This window comes from Mytilus californianus, unplaced genomic scaffold, assembly GCF_021869535.1.
Source record: "Mytilus californianus isolate M0D057914Y unplaced genomic scaffold, xbMytCali1.0.p SCAF_14, whole genome shotgun sequence".
NCBI lineage: Eukaryota > Metazoa > Mollusca > Bivalvia > Mytilida > Mytilidae > Mytilus > Mytilus californianus.
Genome location: NW_026262626.1, coordinates 39,498,806 through 39,519,350, shown reverse-complemented (window position 1 = coordinate 39,519,350; position 20,545 = coordinate 39,498,806). Strand labels below are relative to the sequence as shown.

Below are 20,545 nucleotides of genomic sequence, written 5' to 3'. Positions count from 1 at the left end.
ATATATATATAAAAACTTTAAGATATGCTGTTAATAGATATAAAAAAGTAAAATCACAAAAAACCTGAACTCCGAGAAAAATTCAAAACGGAAAGTCCCTAATCAAATGGCAAACTCAAAACACATCAAACGAATGGACAACAACTGTCATATTCCTGACTTGGTATAGGCATTTTCAAATGTAGAAAATGGTGGATTGAACCTGATTTTATAGCGCTAAACCTATCACTTGTATGACAGTCGCATCAAATTCCATTATATTTACAACGAAGCGTGAACAAAACAGACATAATAGGTAAATAGTCAAAATATGGGTACATCAGTCATCACTGTGTCACAATCTCAAAACAAACAAATATTTAACAAAAAGGCACAAAAAGCATCTATCAAATTTAAAACCACATTCATTGCTTCCCGTCTAAAGTCATAAAATGTAAACGTCACATAGGAAGAAATATTAAATAATTTTGTCGTTCAAAGTATTTTCAAATTTTTTTTATAATTTCACATGGGGAATGGTGGTATACAGGGTTAAAAAAAATCAAAAGTTATGTTAGAACTAATTTCAGAAACAGACCGAGATTTAAAATTATCCAGAAGTTATTTTAGAATTTTTAAGAATCCACATATGGTTAATACCACTATGCGAGTAAAATAATTTTGTCGTTCAAAGGATTTTCAAATTTATAATAGAACAATAACATAATGACATATAATAGAACAATAACATAATGACATATAATAGAACAATAACATAATGGCGGGATCTTTAAAAGTACAGAGTCACATCATATGAACCAAAGAAACACAAAAAGTCGCACATACAAAACACACCAGCAAAAATGAAAGATAATACAAACACATTGACGGGATGTATAAGTACCGAGCCACGTCAAATGGATATCACAGAAAACAGACCAAACAGTAAAAGTAATATTAATAATAGAACAAAGACAAATAAAAGAACAATATAACACGTTGTTAAGATGATAAACAACGTCAGTACGCAGAATCTATACATCAAGACCATCATGTATTATTTTTGAAGTTGATACGGAATATTTATCAACAAGGTATTGGTACCTTCCGATGAACTTTTTTTAGAAAAAGTACGAGACGTTCTTTGACATACCCCGGGTTCATCAACTTTCTGCTCAGACACTGGTGACGTTTTACAAAGTCTGAGTAGGAGCTGCAAGCTCTTGAATATCGAATAAGTTGGGAAATGTGTATCCCATATGCAGGTAAAGTTGGTATATTGCTACTAAGGTGGGGGAAATTGATAATTTCAAAATTAAAATCGTCTCGTTTGTTATAGATTCTGGTACTGAGATGACTGTGTATGTCAAATTCGAGGTATAAGTCTAAAAATGAGGCGGAGGAAGCCGTGTCTGTTGTTTTTTTTTAATTTCTAGTTTTGGGGGATATATCAATGGAACCAAATCAAAAAAGTTCGGATGGATTGTTAATGAAAAGAACATCATCAATATATCTGAAAGTGAAATTAAATAATCTGGCTTCTTTGATCTTCTTGTTTTTGACAAGTGTCTGAAGGAACTCCGATTCATATGAAAATAAGAAGAGGTCGGCAAGGAGAGGCGCACAGTTCGTTTCCATAGGAATGCCGACAATTTGTTGAAAAAGTCTACCTCCAAATTCTACAAATATGTTGTCGATAAGAAACTCCAGCATACTGATCACTTGTTTCTCTGTGTAGCATGTTTTACCCTTTTGTTCACTTTTAACAAAATATGCCTTATGATATCCCAACGTAATAAATTTATAGCGTATGCAACCATTTTTATGTTGAAAGACATTGTGGATTATCTCTTTCAGGCGATTTTTCAATTTAACATGGGGAATGGTGGTATACAGGGTTGAAAAATCAAAAGTTTTGATAGAACTAATTTCGGAAAAAGACCGAGATTTAAAATTATCTAGAAGTTCTTTAGAATTTTTAAGAATCCACATATGGTTAATACCACTACACGAGTAAACAGTTTCACAGTATTTCTGAAGACCCTCTTTCACTGCGGACAGAATTTTAGTCAATCGAATGGACAATTCTTTAGTGGAACATGCAGATGAGCCGGCAAAGAACCGTTGTTTGTACGGAATTTTGTGAAGCTGAGGTATCCAATACAAACAAGGTAAGTCCACCGATTTGTTGTGCAATGTAATGTTCATTGAAGCCATGAAGGACTTATGATTTGCCAAAATCTCATCCTTGTCAAATGATATGTCTTTGTATGTGGGATTACATGAGTGCTCATTTATTTTCTTATTCTTTTACAAGACATTCGTAGTAATACGATTTACATACAAAGACAATTTTATTTGAAGCTTTGTCCGCAGGAACAACAACATACTTATCATGAAGAGATGATAGACATTTCACATCCTCTTTGTCTCTAAAAACGGACTTTGGTAGATCATTCACACAGTTTTTCAACTTATGAATGCGACGTTTTATCAGAGACCTGATAGTTTTGACCCATTCTGACAAAGTGTCCAGTTCAACTTCTTCTCGTTTAGCCCATGCTCTGGCGTAGTAAAGTATACACAACAACATACAGTTCAAACTCGTTGTCTAAAACTCGATTAATTCCAAATTCCGAATGGACCCCGGAATAATAAAATCATATTCATATTGTGTCAAAGAATTACAAATATGTCAAAACATGTCATCTGGGATTTAAATCGATTAACCAGTATTTAATAACAGCCAACACACTATGTAGTGCGATGACTGAGGGCAGATTTTTGGGAATTTAATTATCCCTACGAGCACACACCTATATACTGTAATATACTAGGCCAAAAAAGAAACGTTACATTGGTTTTTAATTAAAAAGAAATACATATATTAATTTAAAATATTTTCAAGATTAAAACTAGTAACCTGAATGATTTACAATTTATCTATCAAATTTACTAATTGTAAAAAAAGACATATTTTTACGCAAGCGTCACAGGATGGCGCGACTTCAATGGACTCGGGTACAGATTCGATAGATATGCTAACATGGAGACAGGTCCTTTTTACCGAAGAATCGAAATTCAACTTGAAATTTAGCGACGGCAGAGCCAGGGTCTACCGGAGGCGCAATGCACGATTTTCTGATGCGTTCACACAGGAAACAGATTGGTTTGGTGGTGGCGGAATTATGGTATGGGGCGGAATAACCGACCAAGAACGCACCGATCTCACATTTATTGATGGCAACCTAAATACAACAAGGTATAGGGACTAAAATCTGGCTCCAGTCGTTCTCTTGTTTCTCCGAAGACATTTTTCAGCAGGAAAACACCCGTTGTCACGTGGCACACATTTCGATGAACTTTTTTGAGAATAATCACATTCGTGTGTTGCCATGGTCAGCAATGTCTCCAGATTTATCGCCAATCGAACATATTTGGGACGAACTGGGGCGACGTATCAGAAATAGCCCTCATCCACCGCAAACGCTCGCCGAATAGCACTTTTCAGGAAATGGAACAACATCCCCCGAAGATTTCATTCGACGTCTTATTGATTCAATGCGACGTAGGTGTCAGGCGGTTATAAATGCAAGAGGTGGTCATACACGGTATTGACATGTTAACTTGAATTTTGAACTTGTCTTATTCAAATTGTCCGAAAATGTGCAATATTTTTTCAAAACTTGTAATTGTTCTCTTGAAAATGATGTTAGATAACTATTCCATTAACTTATTGTTATCAATTTTTTGTTATGAAAATGTAAATGATCTTACAAACATGTCACGTTCTTTTGTTGACTAGTATATATCATTCAAATCAGTAAACCTTTTACTATGATAATATGCCTGTTTTACGGCCCTGATATGGTCACATTTTTTTTAAATTGAGGTCAAAGGTCAAAAGTCATCTTTACAAATCGGCGAACATTTTGAAGGGTTTCAATTTTGACATTTTTTTCTATTTCTAATCTCTATCTAAATACAAACGGTACTGTTTTTGGCTTTAGTAATGTCTGTTTGAATACACAAACCTCAACATAAACATTTTTTTCACCAAAAAAATCCGAAAACAACGTTTTGAAACAAAACTTTAACAAATGTTTAGGTCACCTTATTCTAATTTCCAGTAAAATTCAAATTTCATGAAAGACAATATTTCAAAATTATTTTAGACTATCATATTGGGTGGGGTATCAAACCAGAAGCAAAAGAACACTACAGTCAAATATGACCTAAAATTGAATCTATTTGCGGATACTTTTATGTTTATAGACTACTCGTTTCTTCGGGGTTTTTCACAATTATTTCTGCTTCCATAGTATTATCTACTGTTGTGTATATTGTTCTGGTTAAATGTCTATTTCATGATCGGTTAACACCTTTAATCCCATCTTTTTTCCCTTGCAAGGTGCCACATACTTCAATAGGTATTCAATATAAAGATAAGAAGATGTGATACGACTGCCAATGCGAAAACCCTCCATACGAGACCAACTGACACATAAGCTAATATCTATAGGTCTACGTACCGCCTTCAACAATGAGTTAAAGACTTACCGCATAGACAGCTCGTAATGTCTCCGAAATGACAAATGTAAAACAATTTAAACCAAAAATCAAACGACCTGATTTACGTACATAATAATGAACTGAAACCAATATGATATACAGAAACAATCGACAACCACTGAATGACAGGCTCCTGACTTGGGACAGGCACATACAAAATGAATTTCCCATACAGTTGTTGGTTACATGTAGATGTCTGAATAACATGATTTTGTCCAATTAACTCGGTCATGTCCAAGCATTTTTCATGGTAGTATATACTGTTGACATATAACTTGGCTTCAAGTCCATAATGGGAGGGTATGAAAAAACTAAGAATTCTGGCCTGACATCTGGAAGAGTGCTATTTTACTCACTGCAGAAAGGAAGTTGGGGAGTGTCAAATTGTAATGCAAAAGTTAATTAAAGAATACCGCCGATAAAGATCTCAATAGCACCTATACCTTATCCTGAGAATTTTTTCTTTCTGTAGCACAAAATGATGTTTTAATCAATATGCATTATAAACTCTGGGGAGTTTTGTTCAAATGTTTGGCATCCTCGGTCTACTGACTTGAAAAACTGCCCATGCCTTTAATGAAAGGGTTTTTTTTCATCTATTTATCACGTATTCAGATCAATGTTATCAGCAACTTCTTTAACAAGACCCCCATCCCACCGATAATACTTTCTAGATGGAGTCGCACTTCACTGTACGAAGCACAAAATACATTAGCATTTACTGTTTCAACAAAGCGTTTTGAACCAAACTCATGATACATTTAAAAAGCAAATCTTAAATGTAAAGCAGTAAAACTGATTTATTTCATAGAAAACAATGGATGCAACAATTGCCAAGCATTTATGTTATTTTTCCGGTGCCATTTTCTGATTATAGACTTGGCTGTATGCACTCAGTATCATTCAGTAACCATGAAATGAACTGCAATAAAGACGAAGGCATAAAATGAATTGAAGAAAGAGAGACAATTCATCAGAGTATTGGTATTCTTCTGTGGAAATCTGTAGAGTTTTTTTCTAAGTATACTTGCAGCGGAATGCAACATGTGCAATGTATGTTCCTCATTTGTGTCTATTACTGTTGACATTGATGCCTGCATCTCAAAGATTTTGAGATCATGTAATTGATAATTAGTTGATACGGTATCTCCGATAGTTATGTTTTTACTAAATATTATGTTAGATTTACCTTGACCTTGTTGTGGCTGTATGAAAACTGAGTCTCTATGCAGTTTTGGAGAACTACAGTCACCTAAACACTAAAAAAAGTGTGCAAGAAATATTTTTTTTATAATTTTTTCAAAAAAAAGAAATATTTGAATACATGTCATGAGTTAAACTGTGATGACTGAACTAGTAAAATATGACAGTACAAAATATTTTAGCAGTCAGTTTATACAATTGGAATTATTTGTATTATCCCCTTGGTCATTTAAAAAATTAATGTTATAGTGACTTTTATTTGTTAGGTATCTACAACTTGTTAGATTATTGCTCTTTTTGAAGATACAACCTTTCAAAATTACATGTATATATACAGAGTGATATTTAATTTTTTTTTTTTATTTTTTGTCAAAAATTGTTTTGGCATTTTTCAACAGACTCATTGAAAAAAAATACATCTTTTTTTGGACTAAACATTCTCTTGAAAGTACACCTTCGTATGCTTTCTTTTATATTTTACTTTATGAAAAGAATGGAAATATCTTAAACATTTATGATAAATGCAGAACTCTTAATTTGAAGAAAAATAGTTACTTTTTACAGATTTTCAAAAATGCATTTTTTACTGAATTATTTCCATTTGTACCATGAAATCATTATTTATGGCATTATTTATTGTAATTGTATTATTTTCATTGTTAATTTAATTTACATCATGTACATCGTTGAATATAATAGTGCTTGAAAAAAATTCCAAAAAATTTCCAAATTTTGCATGGTATTGTGGTATACATGGTGTTAAAAAGGTTGGCCGATTTTCATTTTTCGGTGCCATAACAAAAGTATTGATTTAAAAAAAGAATGAGATGTTCAATCAACTGCCAGTTGGACTTGCATGAATACTAAGCTTATAACACAATATAAAGAAATATGTGCAAATGATAGATCTTTCTTTCTTCACCTAAATTAAGATATGTCTACCATCAATTTATGTTAAGGAAAATGGCATGAAAAATTGATGCAGTGTGCAAATTTTATTAAACTATTATGTGTATTAACTGAAGACAGTATGTTACTATTTCATTGAATGTATAAGTTTATAAGAATGCTTCACATATATACCGGTATATCTATGATCTAAAGTAAGAAACCAGTGAACGTGCTCCAATCAGCATGGATGTAAAACGGACGCACTTGCCATGGACCATGCTTGACGAGTCTTACTTTATCGTCCTTATTTAGTTTAATAATGATGCTGTTTGTTGCAGTATTACCTTTCTCAGTGGAAGCACACGGATACATCCACATACTATTCTCCTTGTTTACTTTAAGTGATATCTCCGTTATCGATCCATGAAGCGTCATTATTGTAGAGGAGAAGTGGTATGAACCTGCTATTGGAGCAGTAAAGATACCTGTAGCTGCGTTATAAGAGTTACCGTTGTTAGAAATCACTTGATCAAATACAACCGTATCCCAAGGATTAATATCTGCAATAGATGTTCCAAGTCTCGCAGAGAACGATATGTCGTGTTCTTCTTTTTCTGGAAGAAAATTAAAAACAAGAATATTTTCAATTTCCAATCTTATACAATTATCTCAGCAAAATAGACTTGTTCACTTTTTCGGAATTGGTTAATCATATTTATGTTTCTGAAAATATATCGTACGTTGAAACCAAATGACTTTATAACAAAATCATTAAAGGAGAAATGCAAAGGTAGAAAATTTTTTATGAGGAAAAGGTGTAAGTCGCAAGAATTTATGTTAAAAATGTTGAAATTCATTTTTATACTATAATTTCAAACCTCGCTGGTACTAAAAATAACAGTAAATATTGGTGTCGAAAACTGCAGGAAATACCAAACTTGTTTATCTCCCTTTATTTCCTTCTCGCTGTGACGTCATTTGAGTCCTTTGTTACAATGGTATTGAAATACTATTAAAACGTAGACTTGTAGACTTGTAAACTTGTAAACAACTTTAACCGGCTATGGTGTTTTGTGTAACTGTAATACTAGGTTAGGTCAGGGATTATGTTTGTTTACATTTCCGAAAGACCCACACAGACGAAAGATTTGGAAACAAAAGGTGAAAAAGCAAAATTTCGTTCAACGGAGCATTCCAGCTTATGAGCCCAATTTGTTATTGTGCAAGGATTGCCTCGTCCATGAAATTCACAACAAAACAGAACAAGGCTGTAAGTTATAACTTCTTTATTTAATTATAACAAGTCGGCGGGATCAACTTCTGCCCTTCCTGGGAGCCAGTCCAAGTTAAAGGAATAGACATACATGTGTAACAGTGGTTTGATTCCGCCAGTGTACTTTATCCAGAGGATGAAAATCCCTAGTGTTTTTTATCCACCAACGAAAATTCACTAGGGTTTTTAATCCGGGTCCAGTATAAAATATCCACCACTCTTGATAAGATTCTTAAGAGAGTTTTTTGAAGGGGGAATGTTTAAAAAAAAAATGGGGCTTGGTATGTTTTGGAGGTATTTGAATTAACTAAAACTTGCATAGCTGATTTATGTAAAAATTGACAAAGTAAACTAGTGTTTTCCACGAAATGTTCACACAAATGTTTTGAACCAGGAATGATTACACTAGTGATTTTGAACCAGGAATTATTACATTAGTGATTTTGTACCTGGAATGATTGCACTAGTTACTTTGAACCGGGATTTATTACACTCTTATTTTAGATTCCTACATTGATGAAGTGATTTAGTACTCACTTTGAACACACGATAACACAATGTAATTCTTTATTTACAATTAGATTTTGGTAATTTTTCTAATCAAACCCCTTAAATCATATGCTTTTAAATTGTCACTAATTGTAATATTTATATATACTGGATTGTCGAAGTTGTTCTGTGCATTTGCGTTTTGGTAGACTTCGATATAAAATCATATCTTCTATGTCAATATCTATTAATCAAACTGGTTCCTTGAACACTTTTCTAATTTTCACCTTTTAATTTATGTAAACAATAAACCGGTCTAATATAAACAAAACAATGATATCAAGATCAACGCTTTCACACTATTTACATCCAATATTCTCTAGTGAAAAACTGATCTTTTTCTATATTTACAAAAAAGGAAAACATAAAATCTTCACAAAATAATTCGCTGTTAGGTTGCTGTCTCATTTATGTATATATTGTATTAAAAAAATGATACATAATGTACTTAACCTACAGTGTACATGTCAGTACAAAAACTTGGAATGAGATGAACCTTAACAGAAACAATACAACAAAGCTGTATACTACTATTAAGTCAATGTACAGATTTTAGAATGAGGCAACTCAATATGGCAAGCTTTAAATGATGAACACCCCCTCCCCCCTCCCAAAAAAAAGAAGAAAAATAAAGATAATTGGATTCAAAGAAATGAAAGACTTTTTTTTATTAGTTGATAGTGGCTTTGAACTAGCTGTCAGTAACTGCGAGTACTCTCAGATCAGTACTTAGTGTCTTTTTGTGGTTGGGATATACAAGTACCTGGCCACGTCCACTCTGTTTGTTCTGTTAAATGTATTTCTATTTGTATCCATTAGATGAGTTAGGCCTTTTTCAACTGATTTTTATAGTTCGTTCTTATGTTGTACTGTTACAATTAAGAGAAATTATACTGTTGGTAAATTAACCTCAAGCATTTTGATCGTACGCGTCAACATTCAACAAAAATATTACAAAGTTGATTGATATCAATATTTTGTGTTCGTTCATTGGCATTTCATGCATATTGGGGACAATAACCAAGTTTACAAAATATGTTGTGAAAGTCGATTCCACTTTAAATGTTAAATAAGCAGAAATTATTATTAGTGTGACGGGATTGCTTCCCTTAGTAAATATAGTAGATAATCAGTCATCCGAAAGCGGTTGAGCTAACAAAGTACTTCTTAAGCTTAGTCGGTATACGCGCTGCCTTGTGACACAGAGGTTCCGGGTTCGATTCCCGATGGAGACAAAGCAATTTTGTAATGAAAGTCATGTTCTCCAGTTAGAAATTGTATATAGCTGCAGTGTATTCACGACTATGTTTGTTTACCTTTTCTAATATCAAGAAATGAGTTTTCGTAAGGAATATCTGTTTCTTTAAGTAACTGTATCGTTTCTTTTATTTGATCAATTTCTTTCCTGCAGGCATCGTCTTTGTCTGTCATTTCTTTACTAAGTACCTTAATTTGCTCACTCATCGATTTCAAATCTTCTTTCACTTTCTTCGTTTCATTTTTGTGTAACATTTCGGCATAAACAAACTCGTCTTTAAACTTCATCGTGTTTTCTTTTTTTTCGGCATTTTCTTACCTGTAGGCATTGTCCTTTTTTATCATATCTTTACGATGTGTATCAATTTGCTCTTTCGTCAATTCCAATTCTACTTTCAATTTCTTTATTTCATTTCCGTGTTGGATTTCTGCATTAACGAAATCGTCTTTAATTTGATCAATTCTTTGTTCAACTTTGAATCCATAGAATGCAATCAACAATCATACAAGTACAGACAGTAGCAAAACAACTGAATGATTCTTCATTATTGTAGTGTTTTGAAACAACATATGTCTTTATTATTAACCTTCACGGATGGCTGACATGTTTTAAATATTCTTTCCACATAGAAATTTAAATTCTTTGAGGGTCTTCATTTCGCTGTTCCTTAATTTTAAAGTCATTTCTGTCTTTTCTTGTTCGCAACTATTCTCTGTTTTTGATGTTGAAAGAGCTCATTATTCTACATTCATTTGGGGGGGGGTCGATTTTTCTCGATTCTTTATTTATATTCATTATTCTGTACCAATCCACACCTTTTGCATGCTATGTACATGACAGTATGCATAATATATATAAAGACCAGTAAGAAAAACGCGTTTCCTTTGCTTTTTGTGTGTATTTGATGTGCATGCACTGATTTTGTGCCATTGATGGAAACCCCTAATCTTTGTTTTTCTATTATAGAGACCGAGGAGACAAGTGACTGTGATTTCACACGGTTATATTCAGACTAAAAATGATATTCAACTAGATACTAGAAGTCTTCCCATTTTGTTACTTGTCCTTTCCTATATGGGGATATTCATAGGGCTATACGAGTGTATATATTAATATCTCAGTTGATTTGATATACGCGTGTTTATATTGGTATTTTGGATACTCTCTTCACTAATTAAGTTTTTCCTTTTGTTTTTCTGTTTATTTTGTTTTGGGGCATTACACAAAATCATGTCTTCTTGTATTGATCAAACCGATGCTCTACGAAATCTTCTATAAAGTACATCAACTAATACATGTAATATAAAGAATAGCCCAAAATAATTTCTTATCAGCATGATTAGTTCTAAACTATGAAATTGTTTTCAATTACTGTTGGCATTATTTAGTGCGAAATATCATTTTTATTTATCCATTATTTAGATTAAAGTACATTTTCTAAACTGATTTTAGTGTATTTTCTTTGATGTACATTTTTATCTACAAATCGAAATTTGAAAAGTAGGAGAGTTGAGAAAATAAAATAGCCACGACACATGTTCGTGCACCTTTCCCAAACAAGGAACCTCTTCGGGACTTGTCGTATGTCATACCTGACAGTTTTGGTGAGGACTTGGTGATGATGACAGATATTTGATTGGTTTTAAAAAACTTATTCTCAACTTTTATAGACGTTGGGACAATTAAAAGCTTGAATTATTGTGTGGAAAGAATAAGACCTGAAAAATTATATCTTTTGTTTAAAACTCTCAATTATGTTTTGTTATAAATTTCTTTTGGTTATTGTTATTGTCGGGTTGCTCTTTCACTGACGCATACTTTTTTGCAAAAAGAAAATTAATTCTCATTAAAAACATGCAAGAGCAAAGTTTATAGAGAAGAGTAAATGAAATTAAACATACATAAAAAAATAAATATGTATAAAAATTATGAGATGAGATGACATATAAAAATATACTTAATCAACAAATAAAGTGAATTAATATTTCTAAAGAAACATTTTAATTATAAAAAAATGTTAAAGTTATTCAACTACTAAACTAATGATAATAAAAAGCGGAAGTAATTACTTTTGGAGCGTCAAAAATTCGTTGAAAGTACTTGATAAATTGCATGTTCATATTGGTGATTTCGAATCTGTTCAAAGTTTTGATTTTTCTATCCTATATGCCACTTTGCCTCATAATCTGATTAAAAAAACATTCACACACCTATTTAAAAAGGCATTAAAAAGTCAGAATGCGAATACATATCTTCAAACTCTTTTAGGTCATTTTTTAGTAACAACAAACAAGACAACAATGTCAACTTTGAAACGATAACTGCACTTGAATTTTTACTAGATAACATTTTTGTTCTCTATCATAGAAATAGGTTTGAGAATCCAGCATGTGGTTTTATGTACTGTATTTTGTATCTATACAATATCGTCGTTATTTGTATGCTACCGACAATATGCAAATTTATATAAAATTGAAGATAACTTGTTTTCATCTAAAAGCAATCTGCACCAATGTTTTATCATTGTACAATTAATGCTTTTTTCCAATGGATATCGTCCCGTTTTCCATTCACTACCTTGCTTGTGGTAGATCTATCTAGATGTAATCAAAGAGGTTTATGTGAGTTAGTGAATCTGAAAGTACTTCCGTAACAATATTAATTGTATCTACTTTAAAGGAAGCGAAGGATATCAAAGAGACATTCAAACTCATAAGTCGATAATAGACTGACACCGCCATCGGGGGTAATGCTCCGGAAGGAAAATAAATAAATTTGTTGGTCATAGTCCGAGAACAGAAGTGAAATTTTAAAGTCATAACAAACACTTTTCAAAGCTGGTATATATTAAAAATAGAGAAACGAGATATAACACTAAATAAGTAAACATTGAATAACAAAAACAGTATTACAAATTGTATCAACAGGTCAATTGCTAAAAGTATGATGTGATAGTACTCGCAGTTACTAAAAGCTAGTTAAAACCAAAAACAAATAATGATAAAAGATAATGCATCAGAGACTGAAATCAACTCAAACACATCCAATGGATTTAGTATTTTAGCCTCATGAACAGTCAAAGAAGACATGGCTTGTGCAATGCCAAAAATAAAAAGTATTGACAGGGCTGTAGGATGGTTACGAGTTAACCTCTATATAGAAAATAAACGAGGATGTGTATTTATACACCCCGTTTGAAAAGAATACAAATTTAGTAATGTTTTAATTTGCTGATATCAAAATCGATATTTTTGGCATTGTAAATTATATTAAAAGATCTAATTACAACATTGGTAAGATAACCTTTACTAATAAGTTTTTCAAAGGATCGACGAGTTTACACGGATCACATAGTGATTTCTGCGCTTTTAGCACAATATTACCGTTAAATTTAGGATGTGAAATACGGTTTCTAATAAGTTTTCTACATGTACATGTACAGCCAAATTTATGAATCAAATATTTGTATCTATATATATGAAAGAATTTAGTAAAAGTTTTAATGTAACAAAATCCCTGACTTAGTCATTTACCAGTGATGCATTGATTACGTTCGTTAAAATCTATGACCTTACTACACACACGGATATAACGAAGGAGTTGGGATATATAAACACCGTATAATGGAGCTACAGGAACATCGCCGTCTTAAAAAGAAAAAAAATGGCGATACGGAATGGAAAATTGTCTCTTCTGTTGTAAATTTTAGTATGGAGTGTCCCTTTAGAAATTGAAATGTCTAAATCTAGAAAAGGACAGCTACTGCTTTTTATGTTAGATTTAGTAAGAGGAAGTAACTATGGGTAAATTTCGGTAGTAAATTTATAGAACGAAAACATATTATCAATATAGCGGTAGGTATTGTGAATGTATCAATCAAATGTAACAATGACGTGTCTCTTTTGAGTTTGGTCATGAATAATACAGGAATAAATCTGCTATTAAAGGGACGCAGTTAGTGCCCATAAGAATACCTGATACTTGTCGATACGATACACTTTATCGCCGAAACGTACATATATGTTGTACAGGAGAAAAATTAAAGCTTCAATCATATTTTCACATTTCCAGTAAGTGTATCTAGCACACTTTCCTTTTTCATTACAGAAAAGGCTCTAAACGAGTTACAGCAAATAAATTTGCAATGAGATTTTTCAAAAGACTGTTTAATTTGATATGAAAACTTTAACTTGATAAGATTGTGTAGAAATGTAGTGCAGAGAGTAGAAAAATCATAACTCTCAACAGAATTAAAGGTCCATAAAAGAATGTATTTTATCTAAAACCTCTAAAGATTTTTTTAACACTCCAAAAATGATTAATACTAGTGTTGTCAACGGTTAACCGGTTAACCGTTGGAAGGACCGAATATCGAATACCAAAAGCGCTAACCGGTTAACCGGACTTTTTTTTAATCTTAATAGATTTGATATAAATGTGTAATGAAATCATTGAAAAATTTTGTTCTATTCAAAAACAAATAATCGTCGTGGTAATCAATTTGACAGATGAATTGTCCAGTATATTGACTGTTATTGTTCATCCAAAAAACATAAAATTAATTAGAACTTAGGCAACTGGTCTATCACCTCGGGGCAAGATCTTAATTAAACATAATTAGTATACATGTTTTTGTTAAAACAGTAACTTAAAATCAGTACTCCGATTTAATTTTACGACTTACTTCATTATATTTTTGATCTTATATTACGTAGACCTTCATCTGAATGTGCAACCTCAATTATGCAAGGCTGTGTGATACTTTAAACGAAATAACAACTAAAAAAATTGTGAAATGCAAATCAACGTGAACGTAATTAATGTATACTTGCATGCTGGTACGAGTAACACGCTTAACCATTTCAAATTAAAACACTCCACATTATTTTTGTGACATCAAGAGAAAATGAAAAAATCATCGGTTTTAGACATTTTCAAGAATTTTGTTTATCTTTTCAATCTGAAATTATTACAATCGCCATAGTGGATACGGTAGTATTAGATTATTAAAAGTGAAACTTCGCCAGGAATCCTCACAGACAAGTCTTATAATGCCAAAGGAGAAACTTCAGTTTATCGTATTACTAAAAACGTACATTTGTAGGGAACAATAGATAAGATCTTCAAACATCAACTTAAACTATCGGTTAATCGGTTAATCGGTCGAACGATTATTCGAGTAACCGGTAAGTCAAAACTGTTCGATTTGACATCACTAATTAATACCATTATTTTCATAAGCTTTATTTCAACAGTTAATAACAAGTTCTTTGATAGTAGTAAGGGAGGTAGTTAGAAGCACTGATAGATTATCAGCCAGCTGAAGGATGCCTCCGGGTGCGGGAGTTTCTTTCTGCATTGAAGACCCATTGGTGGCCTTCGGCTATTGTCTGCTCTATGGTCGGGTTGTTGTCTCTTTGACACATTCCCAATTTCCATTCTCAATTTTATTTAGTAGTAGAACATTTACTAGATGCGGAGATGAAACGGAATTTAAATGGTTGTTTGTGCAATTTAGGTACATGTAACCAGAACATAGTAGGGACTTTCAAATGTTCGGTAGCTGGGTAGTGACAGTGATATGCTTGTTTACAAACGACTCTCTGTGGAACATACGGACCTGAATGTAGAAGAATTGATCATTCCGTTTTGGAGAAAATTTGAATAGTACATGCGCCCCACCCCACTACATTATTGGCTGCTTTGTCAGCCGGTGCGAACAGAAACCGCTTTGCGAGTACTTGGAGTTTTATATTGATTCTAGACCCTATTAAATAATTTCAGAATATGAATGGATTTAACAATGTAGAAATATCTCCAGTCAACTCTATAAGTGGTAGGGTTAATACCACTTCAGCTTGAAAATGACACTCTTTGTTACAGAACAGGGGCCTGTTATCGAAACTGTCCGAAGATCGGCCATAAGAATTTCTTAAGACAGAAATTAGGATAAAGTTAGGAGCGACTAACGACATGTCTCATCATGCACATCGAAGCTATCTTAGGATTATCTTAGCTAGGATGTTGGAACCGCTGTTCTAAGTATTGGCGTCAAAGAAAATAGCAAATTAAAAATTGAAAAAATTGAAATATTGTAACAAATTTAACCAATAACTATTATTAAAAAAATTAATAATAATTAGAGAATAATTATTAGTTTTGAAATAAAGATAAGAAATATTTTTTAAATTATAATTATACATTTAAACAAAAAATATAACTACGTTTTATATAAGAATTGAACAAACTAATTGTAAATAGTTAAATCAAATAGTTACATAATCGGTAAAATCATTATATGCTTTGAGTGAGCTGAATTTGAAGTGTCACGGTTTCATACTTAAAAGTTCAAAGGCAAATCTCGTACATCTTTCATATATAAAAAAAAACTGAGTACTTCAATATATGGAACACTAAATATTTTATAAGTAAAAACTGGTTGTATGATACTGTTAAATTAAGATTAACTGACCAGTTCAGACAGACATGGTATGCTACTGTACAGAATTCTCCAAAAGCTCTAAATTATAAATTATTCAAAAATAGTATAAATTTCGAACCCTACTTTGATATTTTAGATGACAAAAATATTGCTTCTTTTTGTAGATTTTGAACTTTGAACACAATAATTCCTATCGAAATTGGTAGATGGCAAAACATTCAGAGAGAAAATCGTATCTGTACTCTGTGCAATTCCGGTGATATTGGCGACGAGTTCCATTATATTTTAGAATGCTCGGCAATAGACGATAGTAGACAGTTGCTACTAAAGCATCATTTTATAAACAGTCCTAATATTTTAAAATTTCAAGGTCTAATGAATAGTAGCAACCCGTCTGAACTAATCAATCTGTGCAAGTTTAAGAATTATTATTAAATGCCTAGAATCTCCTGGGTAATCACTTTATGTCTCTACTTTATATTTGTATTTAAAATTTATACTATGTTAATTTATTTGTATATGTCTCTGTACCATTGTACTTTGGTTTACGAGAATAAAGATATATATACAATTATTCTATTACTGCATATAATATACGTGTGAATATGAGCAAGAGACGAATTTTGAATGTTGCCGATGCAAAACTACAGCTGCAGACTCTACTGGACGACGAGGAAAAAAGTAAAACTGCTTTTTAGTGGATAGTCAAATTTTGCTTAAAAGAGGGATATAGTAAATGCAACCAATATTTGATTTTAAAAGCCCATCCTTAATTTATCCTTAAGTTGGGACCTCCTAAGACCATCTTAAGACACCTAAATTGCTTTACTAAAGTTAGGACAATTCTTAGGATTTTCCCAAGTTGCGACATATTTGATAAACCCACTTAGGACTAAGATACTGCTTCGATAAACAGGCCCCAGATTTACACTCTTTTATGATTGCATCGTCCTGTTCGAATTATTAGTTAATTAAGAATCCCGAAAATGCTTGATATCTGTCCCCAAAAATTGTTTGAATACGTCTTCCTGCCATGTGACGTACATACACTGAATCTTCCTTCTTACAAGAAATCACCACGTTAGTTGTTGCTGACACTCCGTCGGAATGTCCATAATTTTGACCAATCACTTGATGATTCTGCATGATCTCGGCATGTAGATTATCAGTACCTCCTAACGAGAATATTGTGAACGAAAAATGATAGAGGCCGTCCTTTGGAGCTGTAAAAACTCCAGTTATCTTATTATAATTATTTGTAACATCAGTTATAATCTGGTCGAACTCTATTCTTTGAGTCTCATGTAAGGTAGTATGGGACGACAGAGTAACATAAAACCCAGGACTTTGTGTTTGAATTTTGTAAAACATGAATGTTAAATTACGCTGTCAGTAATAGTGATCTATAAATTTTCTAAATATTTAATAATGCATTTGTCATTTTAAAAGAATGCTAGCATAAAGTATGTCTGAACATGTAAATGAAAAAAAAAACTAATTAAACAAAATATCAGTATATTTATTCATATAAATATTTTTAAGGAGTAATTGTAAAAGATTAATTCTATAACTGATGAGCCTGATTGTTTTGTAAGAAATAAAATGTGATAACTGATTTTTTTACTGAAAAAGAAGTATAATGTATATGGACTTTACTGAATTGTTTTCAGTAAACAACAAAATAAAAACATGAAACTATATGATTTATTTGTGTATTCAAATTTTTTTTAACAAATATAAAGAAATAACTAGGTGATAGGTAACAGTTATATTTGATGGGGAAAAATTAAAGGGTGAGATTATAAAACATTCGGAATAGCTAAAATTGTGAGTATTGAAATGCCTGTTAAAAATCTTTAATATGCCAAGCGCAGAAGCAATTATCATTGGCCCATTGTTTTTCGTTTGATTATTCTGTCTAAATTAGTCAGTTTATATCATGTATATGGAAACTGATCAATTGAGAATCACGATCTCGATAACATGGAAACTGATTTCGTAAACTCTCTCTCTCTAAAAGCGGTTTGATTTTATAAGTTAATGTCTGTATAGTAGATTATGTTTTCTTTGTCCGTGGTCACTTCATGGATTTGTTTGATTTTGTTGATTTCAAATGTATATTGATTTATTATTGATAAAATAAGTAGATGATACTGACGAACACGACACTTCTTTCGTACAACATGACAACGATCGCTTGAAACGCTTGACTGTACATGTCGGAAAGGCCGAATAAATAAAAAATTTAGACGCATCAAGCCGTTAGAACAAAATAGTAGGTCACAAACAAATACGGCATTCATCGATTAAAGTATTAAACTTGAAGGGTAATACAGGTTAGTACAGAAGCAATGGACCACTTGTTTTAACCCCTGTAAATCTTAAAAAAGATACACAAAGGATAACTTAATAATGGAACGACCACCACTGAAGTACTGATTTATGGTCGCTATATCGTTGATTAGGTAATTGTGATCTTTACCCCATTATAAATTGTGATAAATTGATGAATATGAATGTTTTCTTAACATCAATCGGCAAATAGATTGTGCATTTTGGGGACAAAAATAGATTTTACAATAACCCATAAGATATGTGGATGCCCCCTTAGTATATAAAAAGGGTATGATTTAGATTATTGTTACTAGTCGGCGCAGGACGTTTGCGCTTTTTCATAGAACATTTGCGCTTTTAAAAAAAAGGACATTTGCCCATACTAATACCATGGTATATCGACTGTGTTTATTTACCTGTTTTTATCTTATTGAGTTCTTCGCGTAACGCATTTACGTCTGCTCGAATTTGACTTATTTCTTCCCTGCGGGTATTGTCTTTTTCTATCATTTCTTTACGAAGTTTATTAATTTGCTCTCTCGTCGTATCTAATTCTACTTTCACATTATTAAGTGCATTTCTCATCGATTCCAATTTTACTTTCACTTGTGTAAGTTCATTTTTCGTCGTATCTAATTCTACTTTCACTTGTTTAAGTTCCTTTTTCGTCGATTCCAATTCTACTTTCACTTCTGTAAGTTCCTTTCTCGTCGACTCCAAATCTACTTTCACTTGTGCAAGTTCCTTTTTCGACGATTCCAATTCTACTTTCACTTTTGTTTCTTCCTTTATTTCCTTTTCATGTTTAAGTAGATCGTTTTTTTATTTGGAATATTCTTTGCTCAACAGTGTTTCCATAAAATGCACCAATCAAAACAAATACAGACACTAGCAAAACAACTTGATAATTCTCCATTGCTGCCATGTTTCAAAACATAATATGTCCTCATTAGTAACCATCACGGTTGACTGACATGTTTAAATATAGTTTCAACAAAGAAGTTTAAAGTCCATTAGGTCTGGCTTGTGGGGTCTTCAGTTCTTTATTATTTAAATGTTAACAATTTTTTCTCTTTTTTTTATTTTTTACAATTATTAATTTTTATGTTTGAGCATCCCATTATTCTATTTAATATACTGTTTTTTCCTATTTTGATATATTCTTCAACTTTTAATTCATTGTTCCTTATTCTGTAAACCACATCTTCACCTTTTCATGGTATGGATAATATACCTGTAGCATGTGAAAAGATAAGCTTATTCAGTTCCACCAGTGATTTTCTCTTTAGATTTTGTGTTAAGGTATTTATTGATTTTGAGAACAAAGAATTCAAATACATTTAACCGACAAGCATAATTATTTTTTCACGTTTTTTTAAAATACAAAATATTTGTATCTATCAATTAATTAATCGAGAATTTAAGATTTTTGGTGTTTTGATCTTAAAAATATGATTTATCTCATGCCTGTGAAAAAACATGTCTAGTATTAAACAATATATATATACAAGTGATTTCTTCAAGAAAGTTATAAGAAGGTTTTTGCTTTGTGTACTCTTTCTTTCAAATAAAACCCAAATGAATATGTGTCACAAACCTTTTAAAAAAGTTTTTAGCAGTTTTTTATGTTTGTTTTCTTAAGAAAAGAGATGTCTTTCTGTCTTTCTTCAAAACACTGAAGATTTGTCAAATATCAGTCAGTTGCCTTACCAAAATCAGTCGTCAGAAACACCGTCCGTTGGAATATGAATTTGTTCAAAATAACCGGCATCAGTCATTTTCTGTTATTAACAACCTAATCTGAAAAGATTACTAACCTTTTGTGGTTACATAAAATGATATATATATAAGCGTTGTCAAATTGTACAGTTATATCTTCGAAAAATAATAATCGATTAGGGTGGATCATCATTGCATATACTCTCAAATAGATTGTTTTTATAGTTTGCTTAAATCAAGATTTTACTATACTTTTATTCAAAAATATAATTAAAAGTAAGGGTCACCGTGATATGTTTTCAAGCTATAAGTTATTCAATATTGC

General features: G+C 31.9%; 1 protein-coding gene across 4 annotated transcripts in view; it reads right to left on the bottom strand.

Moving 5' to 3' along the window:
* The window catches only part of LOC127724515 (heavy metal-binding protein HIP-like), a 31,788-nt gene that overhangs the window by 1,514 nt on the left and 9,729 nt on the right, over positions 1 to 20,545 (bottom strand). Inside the window, exons 1-3 of one of the 4 annotated variants that reach the window (XR_007992535.1) lie at positions 18,918 to 20,432; positions 6,990 to 7,259; positions 5,741 to 5,810 (exon numbers count right to left, since the gene is read on the bottom strand). Coding sequence is in view for 1 of the 4 variants with exons in the window: in XM_052231499.1 (XP_052087459.1) it covers positions 5,800 to 5,810; positions 6,990 to 7,259; positions 9,784 to 10,012 (510 nt within the window). In the remaining 3 variants the exon portion in view is untranslated. Of the gene's footprint in view, positions 1 to 5,367; positions 5,811 to 6,386; positions 7,260 to 9,783; positions 10,483 to 18,917; positions 20,436 to 20,545 lie in introns of those variants that run through there. The other 3 variants (XM_052231499.1, XR_007992533.1, XR_007992534.1) reach the window with 3 other exon arrangements.